The 10,101-nt window shown below is 36.7% G+C and overlaps 1 protein-coding gene across 1 annotated transcript in view; it reads left to right on the plus strand.

Annotated features, from left to right (window-relative positions):
• The window catches only part of mapkapk3 (MAPK activated protein kinase 3), a 28,204-nt gene extending 19,529 nt beyond the window's left edge, over positions 1-8,675 (plus strand). The window contains exons 4-10 of the mRNA XM_028447590.1: positions 1,298-1,377; positions 1,450-1,576; positions 1,732-1,807; positions 2,903-3,027; positions 4,992-5,077; positions 5,149-5,226; positions 8,211-8,675. Coding sequence (XP_028303391.1) covers positions 1,298-1,377; positions 1,450-1,576; positions 1,732-1,807; positions 2,903-3,027; positions 4,992-5,077; positions 5,149-5,226; positions 8,211-8,366 — 728 coding nt within the window. The 3' untranslated portion in view covers positions 8,367-8,675. The remainder of the gene's footprint in view (positions 1-1,297; positions 1,378-1,449; positions 1,577-1,731; positions 1,808-2,902; positions 3,028-4,991; positions 5,078-5,148; positions 5,227-8,210) is intronic.
• The last annotated feature ends 1,426 nt before the right edge of the window (positions 8,676-10,101 follow it).

The following is a 10,101-nucleotide window of genomic DNA, read 5'->3' on the forward strand; positions in this document are numbered from 1 at the left end:
TAGGTTGGTTCCTCAATTATACTCCACTGCATTTCATCCAGATTGGCTCTGGATTGTGAACTTAATTGGGATTTTTCCAAAAAATGGAGGTGCCCATATATTTTGGACTTAGGGTATGTCTATAGATGGAGATAGAAATGTATAACAAGCCTTCAAAGTGTCACTAATCTCTGATAGTGTTAACAAGTTCTGATGAACTACGGCCGGGCCTGCAGAACGTCTCCGCGCCAAATAGCACTTACCACCTTCTGGAGAATTCAGTCAAATCACTCCGTTCCACTGAGTAAGACAAATGAAATGGTGTGATGTAAAATCTTAATCTTCGTTGAATTGCCTTTGAAACAATATGTCGCATTTAGAAATGACTGGAAAAGAGAAAAGTCCCCCCATCCTTTCAAAAAGGTCTCAGAGAGGATCTTGACATCCGCTCATAGAATATCCATGTCAAATTGCAACTCGATTCAACGAGCATTACCGGAGGAGTAGTCATTTGAAAAACGGGGCCCCCGGGAGCCCCCTGGTGCCCTACGGAGTAATGGGCCCCATTCATATATTGGTATGTGTCAATGATTCGGCACCACCAACTGTTGCAATATTTGACTCACAAATAAATGAAAAAACGACTTTAATGGAAGTTGCCTAAAATAGTGTGAGGCATAATCTTAATCTAACGAGAACTAACTGAGGAGTAGTCATTTGAAAAATGGCGTCCCCATGACACGTACGGGGTAATGGGCCCCTTTTATATATTGGTATGTGCCAATGTATCCATAATATTTGACTCGCAAATAAATGAGAAATTGACTTTCGGGGGGAGGGGGGGCGGCGCCTTGGGGCTCCCTTGGGCCCCAAAATGGAAAATTGGGCTCCGAGGGTTGATGCATACACATCCATAGATTATACCTACCAAATTTCAACTCGATTCGTTCACAAATAACAGATGAGTAGTGATTTTAACTAGCGTACACAACAAGAACTACATTAAGAAGAAGAAGAAGAACAACAACAAAGTGAGTGGCGTTTTGAGTCCGGTCTAAAAAGGCTGAAACACCCCTGATTCAAAGGAACACTGCTGATGATGCGTCCCAAACTACATCCGTCCCATATCTGAGACACAGCTCCCGTGCTCCTCTCAAATGGTAAACCTCATGTTGAATACCATGTTTTGGCACAAAGGACGGCTTAACATCACGTCCTGTGTTTAATGATTCTGATAACTGCCAATATCTGGCAAAGAGGATGCAGATAGTTCCTGGTTTGAGAGAAGATGTGTGTGTGTGTCTCTCTTTCCTCCCAGAGGCGTCTGAGATCATGAGAGACATCGGCACGGCCATCAACTTCCTCCACAACATTAACATCGCACACAGAGACATTAAGGTACGCACAGATCAGACCCTAACCCTTCCATGTGATCAGCTCTCTAATGGATGTTAAAATCTCCGCCCGCAGCCTGAGAACCTGCTGTACACGACCAAAGAGAAAAACGCCATCCTAAAACTGACAGACTTTGGTTTTGCTAAGGAGACCACTTTACACAACCCTCTGCAGACGCCCTGTTACACGCCCTACTACGTTGGTATGGTCATCATGATTAATGTCAAATATGTCATCCTGCTGGAATATTAATTTAAACTGTGTGTGTGTGTGTGTGTGTGTGTGTGTGTGTGTGTGTGTGCGTGTGCGTGTGTGCGTGCGTGCGTGTGCGTGTGTGTGTCTGCGTGTGTTGATAAGCTCCTGAGGTTTTAGGTCCGGAGAAGTACGACATGTCATGTGACATGTGGTCACTGGGCGTCATCATGTACATCCTGTGAGTACAGACCGTGTGTCTTGTCATGACCCCATTTTTATATCACTTTTTTTTCTCTCTAAGTAAGTCAGTATTAGTGCACGTTAGTGATAATATGTACCAGCTTAGATATATTTACACTGCATTTTGTTTTAACTAGGTTTCTATTTGAGAAAGTGAAAGTATAGAAATACAATGGTTTAGGATGGTGTTTACATTTGAAAAAGAATCCTTTTTATTATTTAAGCTTATGGAGCTTTCTTCCTCTTCCTGCACTGTATATTTATTTCTGTGTGATGTATTGTTTTTTTCATTGTGCAATATATATATATATATATACACACACACAGAAAAAAAAAATTTGAATATCAAGGTAAAGTTGTTTAAGGGTGAGGAATAGAACCAAAGCTGCTTGAGGTCCAGTGTGAAATATCCACAATCAGTAATGATTTGGGGTGCAATGTTCTGTTCTGTTCCTCACCCGTCTTCCTCCGAACACTTGGACCAACAGTCCAGTCCTTCTTCTCCTCTTTTTTTCTGCAAAAACTGAGAAGTAAATGGTGATTTCTTCACAGTATTCTAATTTTTTGAAATCCTGTTTTTGTAGGTTTTATGAGCTGGAAGCCCAAATTATGTAAGAATAAACAAATAAATACTTGAAATCATTTAAATTGTGGGCCCTGAATCTATAATCTATGAAAGTTTAACTTTTTGAATGGGATTATGCAAAATAAACAACTTTTCCATGATATTCTAATTGTTTGGAAAGGGTCTGTATGTATGTATATATATATATATATATATATATATATGAGTATTTTTTTTATTTTATTACTAGACATTTCAGGCGACCCCATTTTTTATTTTATTTCCAGGTGACCCCAAGGTTGAAAAATCCTGCCCTAAGGACACTGCTACAATTAAAAAATAAATATTTTTTTTATATATACAGCATATATGTAATTTTAATAAGTCATTTTTTAAATTTTATTATCACTAGACATTTCAGTCCCCATTTTAGTTCCAGGCAACCCCCACATGGGGTCACGACCCCAAGGCTGAAAAACCCTGCTCTGTGTGATGACGTCATACGTGTCCCTGTGCTGCTGCTCACAGGTTGTGTGGATTCCCTCCGTTTTATTCCAACACGGGCCAGGCCATTTCTCCAGGGATGAAGAGGAGGATCAGGATGGGACAGTATGAATTCCCTACGCCAGAATGGGCCGACGTGTCCCAGAAAGGTGAGTAAATTAAATGTTTGTTAAATAATGATCAGATCAAAGCCAAGATGCGGTCCTAAGCAAAAGAAGAAGATGGTTATATAGTCACATATAAATACTGTTGCAACTTCAGTAAAATTTAAATTCTTTACGTTTTTGTGTTTGTTTTTAGTCTCGGTTAAACCTGAATTATTGTGATTTCCTTTTTGATTCTGATTTATTTAATACACTCCTGACCGACATGTTAAGAAAGCAAGAATATGCATTTTGCACTGTTGGATTTTAAGGAAGTTCTACTGTAAGTATTACTTCAAAATGCAAAAAAGAAGAACTGGGACCAAAAGACAAAAAAAAAAAAAACTTTTAAATTACGAAGCTAAGCATATTCTGAGTATCTAAGGCAAGATCATCAAAACAGAACATGGAGAAAAATAAAAGATGAAACAGGAACAGAGGTGTGATCCCAGCAGGATTACAAAATAAAAGCTGAGGATAGAGTGCACAGCAGCATATAAATGCTATTTCTAGGGCTTTTTAGTTCTAATTGTGAGTTAAACCCAATCAAAATGATCAGATTGGAAAATTTTTGGTATCTTAGTGCATTTTGCCATTACTTCTGGAAATTCAATGTTGTCAATTAATTTGACTCAAAATTCATACTTGTCATTTTTAAGTTTTTAATTTGAATTAGTGCAAGATCAATGTTATGTAATTGTATTATTGTCTAAGGGTTTCCGTCTGTTGCACTCATCTGATACAATGTAATCCATTCTTCTATATTTGCAAAAACAAATGCAGACTGACTTACAGGCTGCTGCTGGCTGTTTCTTGTGAAAAATGACTGAATGAATGAATTTTTTTAATGTACCTACAATATATGCAATGGTGGACGGTCACAGTAAATGTACTTTATTTTGTTTTTAAGTAATCATTTTGAATATCTTAACTTGAGTGTTATTTTTTGGGGGTACATACTTCTACTCCACTACATTTGAAAGGAAAATATTGTAATTTTTACTCCACTACATTTTTTTATGAATACTCTCATTACGCAGTACTTTTTCTGTCCTTTTTTTCATTGCTTCAGTTCTGATACTAAAACGTTTCTGTTGATCCTCATACGGTTTGTCCCAGTTCTACCATAGCTTTCATATATCAGGCTCTTCAATGCAAGAACCAATCAGAGAGGCAGGTCACGTCTAAAAACTAAGCATCAATTGTCGTATTTTAGCCCCAAAATGAAGTTTTTTGTTTTTTTTAAGGGATTTGTTACATAAAAACTGCAATATAAAGTCTGGTTAGTGACACGAGAGACACAGTGAACATTGCGTTTTCTCAGTTCTTTAGTGTTTGTTAAATATACCTCATGATGCTCGAATATTACTAAAAGTAACAAATATATATGTATAATTTATTAATAATACAGTTATTGGTTAGGTTTATTTTTTGGCAAATAAAACAGTTGTATTGATTAATGCAAATTAGTTATTAAACTCAGACTTTTGACCTTTATTTGTGTATTGTTGAGCCTATTGATCAGCTCTTCGTTCATTCTGTGAATAATATTGATTTATGATGGTTTGATCTGATTTGAATAAACATAAACCTAAATGTTATTATTGTAGTTAATGAAACATCACAGTGTTTTTCAATTTTACTGCAGTAAAATATAAACATGGAACAGATTGTGCAGCAGTGTTTTCTTATTTGCAATTATGATGAGTGAAATTACAGTATGTTGGAGATTTGTAATTTGTTTTAATGCTTAAGTAATTGTTTTATGCAAATACTTAAGTAGTTTTATTTAAGAAATAGTTTGACTGAGCTACTTTTACTTGTATTGGAGTAGTTTTAACAATGACTATCTGTACTTTTACTCAAATAATGAAGGTGAGTACTTTGTCGACCAAGTCTGCACTAAAAAACACTGCATATAAATGAATCTGTGTGTCACATATTTAATATTTCTGATCTCTGCTCTGCAGCAAAGGATCTGATCCACCAGCTGCTGAAGACTGACCCCAACGAGAGGATGACCATCACCCAGTTTATGAACCACCCCTGGATTAATGTCAGTAGCTACATCTGCACTGCTGGTGCTTTCATTGTGTTTTTATTTACATTTGTGTGTTTCTACTGCAGTCGATGGTGGTTCCCTCCACCCCGCTTCACACCACCAGGGTCCTGACAGAGGACAGAGAGCTGTGGGACGACGTTAAGGTGAGACCCCCTCTGGTTGTTTGATAGAAGTACAGGCTGTAGCACATGAATTCTGAGATGAAGGTGCAACATGCAGACATACCTGGGGCTCGGGGGCCACATGCGGCCTATACTCTAATTCTTTGTGGAACCCCCTCCCAAAAAATACACAAAATCAAGATAATAAATAAAAACCACAACAAAGACACAAAATCAAAATAATACACAAAATAAAAACAACAAAGAGACACAAACTGAAGATGACACACAAAACGACAACAAAGACGCACAAAATCAGGATAATACAGAAAAACAACAAAGACACACAAAATGAAAATAAAACTAAAAAAACGACAACAAAGATGCACAAAATCAAGATGATACACAAAAACAACAAAGACACACAAAATGAAGACAATACACAAAAATGGCAACAAAACACATAAGATTACAACAAATAAAACAAAAATACACAATGTCTGAAAACACACAGTTACACAACGAAAAACAAAACTAAAGTAAAACAAAAACCCACAAAATCACATAAAAGAATTCAGAAAATGCACAAAATGACTCGAAAAACACAAATAAGTACAACAAAAATTGACAAAATGACGACAATGACATGCAAAGGACCTGAACTACGAAGCTGGATTTCCTCTTATAGCAATAACTTCCTGGATTTATTTGTGTCCTGTACTACGACGCTGGTTAAATTAATTACTCGGTTAATAAAACCTGCGTGCGTCGGACGCTTTCAGATCGATGAATTAATTCATTCATTAATTCATATATGCTGTTGACAATACAGAGAGCCTCAGTCCTGTTAAATAATACAGGCTGTATAAAATACAAATATTGTCCACCTTATGATGTTGGCTGAGCTGTATGAACACAGCATCAGAGCCACAGACTGTGGCTACGTGAATAGAAACACGCCTTAATAAAGTGAAACTGATCATATTGTCCGTTTATTCTCCAATAAATTAATATTGTATCATCTCACTAATTAAAACATTAACGATCATCAATTCCTGAATTATTTTCTTTCTGCTTTTTCTGCAGCAACAGTGTTGTTTTTTCGGTCTAAATTATGGATTTTAATTCTTCATATTTTTAAAGAATTATTCTTCATTTGTGACGCAAGTCTGCACAGTTTCTCCATATTTGTGATTGGTCTGACGCTGCAATCTCCACCCCTTTCACTGGAGCGTGCACATAGCCAGAATGAAATCACCTGGGTTAAGTGAATGTGTTTATATCCTACTTTGTAGTACAGCTGCTCTGTGATGGAGAATGTTTGGTTAGGTGAAGCCCGCTAACGGAGAGATATCCAGGATATACTTATCCTGCTTCATAGTACAGGCCCTAGGGGGCAAAAAATAAAAAGTGACGAGAAAAACACACAAAAGGTCTGATAAAACCTACAAAATGACAACAAAAATACACAAAATGACCCTCGGAGATAAAAGTTGCCCATTTTTTATTTTGTAGCATCTTCTTCAGATCTACTGTTTTTATTGTATTTTTGTGCGTTATTAGTGTGTTTTTGGATTTGTTGTGTGCATTTTGCTACTTTAACGGCCGCACAACCTTCAGGCTGCCAGTTGGCCATTTCTGCAGTAGATGATCAGAATGAACCAAAGTTGATGTCATGAGCTTCATGATCCTCTGACCGCCACTAGGGGGCAGCAGTGATCACAATCAGAGCAGTCAAACGCCATAAACAAAAGCTGACTTTTTTAAATTAACTTTATTTTTACAGTGATATATTGTAATATTTCCCAATGTTTCTACATGATGGGGACAATGTTTGTGCTGTGCACAGCAGACAGATAGGCAGGTTTAAAGAAAAAAAAAAAAAGATAAGTGTTGAAAGGACCATTCTTTAGAATAACACACCTAAGGTTACTGCTTTGTTGAGAAAATATGTCATAATATCATTTCACAAGCACAAAAGAAGTGAAGAAACACAAGTGGAGAGCAGCTGTAGACGTGTTCACAGAACAATGAGTAAGAGCAGATTGTGACACCAGCGTAGGAGAAACGTCTGTGGACATCAGTCAGAGCTGCTGGGAATTAGAAACCACTGTGTGTTTGTTGTTGTTACTGCACAAACACATTAATGGTTAAAAAATGTTTGACAAAAACAGTTTGTTATTCAGTCCGCATCCTATTCAGGGGTAAACTGCAGTCTTTCATCACCACTTTACAGGATAAGTGTGTATAGAATTTTGATAAAAGTAAGGAAAGGAAAATAAGAGTCAGACTGATTCAAACTTTTATCACAGCGGGGGCCACAAGAATATGTTTGTCTGATCTGAGGGCCACATTATTAACATTTTGTGTATTTTTCTGTTATTGTATGTTTATTTTGTTTGTACATTTTGTCTATTTTTGTTGTGGTTTTTGGTTATTCTGTGCATTTTTTTGCTGTTCCTGAGTGTGTTACGAGTCATTTTTAGCATTTTTCTGTTATTTAGTATGTTTTTTTTTTTTTTAAATTCATTTTGCGCTTTTGTGTATTTTTTTGTAGCCATATGTATATTTTCTGTTATTAGCGTGTATTTTTGTGAATTTTTTTTTTTTTTGCTGATTTTTTGTTTTTGGAGTGTTTTTTTGTATTTTTTTGGTGTATTTTTTTTTAGTCATTTTATGTATTTTTTTTTATTTTTGTTATTTTGTGTGTTTTTGTTATTTTGTATGTTTTTGGAGTCATTTTGTAGATTTTTTTTTTTTTGTCATTTTGTGTTTTATTTTTTGAATTATGTAATTTTGTTGTTTTCGTCATTTTAGTGTCATTGTTGAATGTTTTTTGGAGTCAGCCGGTGTATACTGTCTTTTTTGTCATTTTGTGTGTGTACTTTGGGGGGCTGCACAAAATGAGCCCCTGGGCCGCATGTGGCCCATATGTCTGGATTCAATCTAATAAGTGTCATTTGGCTTGGATTCCAATGATTTGTATCTAGTTTAAGTCTTGGTGACCTCTGCTCCATCCATCACAGGAAGAGATGACCAGTGCTTTAGCGACCATGCGTGTGGACTACGACCAGGTGAAGATCAAAGACCTGGACACATCCAGCAACCCTCTGCTCAACAAGAGACGTAAGAAAGCGGCTGCGGGGGCCAAGAGCAGCTCCACCGTGTGCCAGAGTCAATGAGTTGAGGACCAGTGCTGTGTTTACAGAGCTGCTGCTGCTGCTGCTGGACTCAAACATATCAGTGTGTCATATCACCTGTTAGCAACCTGTGCTGAACTCTTTTTATGCTTCTATGGGTTTTTAGAGAGTCTGTGTGCTGACATGAAGGATTTGTTGTGAAATGTTGTCTGAGTGTTTTTAACGCAGACACAAAGACTGAAACTAAAACACTCTTTATTACCTTTGTGCTCTTAACTTTGTCTTTTCTTCTCAGAATGGAAACAAAGTCAGACACTGGTGGTCCTGGAATAAACTGATCTACTGTTTACATTCTTATGTGGGTGTTTTAACAGAGGGGTTCTCAACCTTGGGGTCATTATCCCATTTCAGAACAATTTGAGCCATTTTTTGCTTATTTTCACCCTTTTTCTGCAACTACACCAAACTCACCATATTTTAACCTACTTTCATCACTTTTTCTTGCCATATTTTTGGCACTTCATCAAATTCTGATGCCTTTTCTGCTCATTTTTTCACTTTCATGACGTTTTAGGCACTTATAAACCCTTTACACCACTTTTCACACCTAATGTCACATACAGTATGGTGACCCATTATTTGCCAGTTTTTCCAATATTGACACTTTGAACCCTTTTGACCTATTTTTCTTTCTAATTTGCAACTTTTAACCAATTTTTAAAATCCTGTTTTACCAACTTTTTAACCGTTTTTGATTCTCATTAAAACAATGATTTACATTTTTAACATGACTATATACTATGGCACAAATAATAATAAACTTCCTGGATAACAATGGATATTATTCAGATAAATAAATAAATGTGGTTATCACAGATTCATAGAACAATGGACCATCATTTTTCTGACTTTATGGATGGACCACAAAAATCTCTCCCCTTTATTCCCCCTTATAGATGACCCTGTCTTCACATGACTGTTCTGCAATGTTCACGTATGTGCTCATCCACCTTCAGGTACAGTGGGGGTCCCTGGTTTCTGGAACCTATATTTTGGGGGTCGCGGGCTGAAAAGATTAAGAACCACTGGTCAACAGAAGCTGCTGCTGCAGGTCAGCACTGTGTCCATAAGACGCTACAGGACCAATGCTGTGTGCAACTATAAAGCATCATCACTCTGTACTTTACTAAGTAACAGATCTTGATCTTTAGTCTGATTCTCAGCACGAAATAGATTTAAAAGCACGTTTTCACAATGACAAAACTACAGAAGACTTGGATACATCAGTAGCTTAATGTAGAGATAAATATGCACAATAATAAGCTTCCATGACCAATTGTTATTTTTCAAGATCTTCTGTTTTTTCTGAGGGAATCCTACTTCCAATGCACAAAGAATCACCAAATGATGTACAAAGGTTCAGTTCCATCCCAGATCACCTCAGCTTCAAAATCAGGCCAATCGTTCTGAAGGTGGAGCTACAGCAAGCCCCTAAAGTTCAAAATGTAGGAAATTCACAACAAATCAACCATATGTGCTACAGATTTGCAACTTCCACAAAGAAGAGACTTTTAGACCTATTGCACATTATGAGATCCATCACTCCAGAGATCCAGTTTTTGTTCAATTGACACTAAACTTGCTACAGCTCATCTTTAGACCATCCACACAGATTTTTGATTCATCAGTAATTGAGCCTACAGTGCATCAAATTTTTGCTAAATATTATATTTTAATTTAGTATTTAATTTATGCTCAAATTTGAATGTTTTTATGT

Source organism: Gouania willdenowi, chromosome 5 (genome assembly GCF_900634775.1).
Source record: "Gouania willdenowi chromosome 5, fGouWil2.1, whole genome shotgun sequence".
NCBI lineage: Eukaryota > Metazoa > Chordata > Actinopteri > Blenniiformes > Gobiesocidae > Gouania > Gouania willdenowi.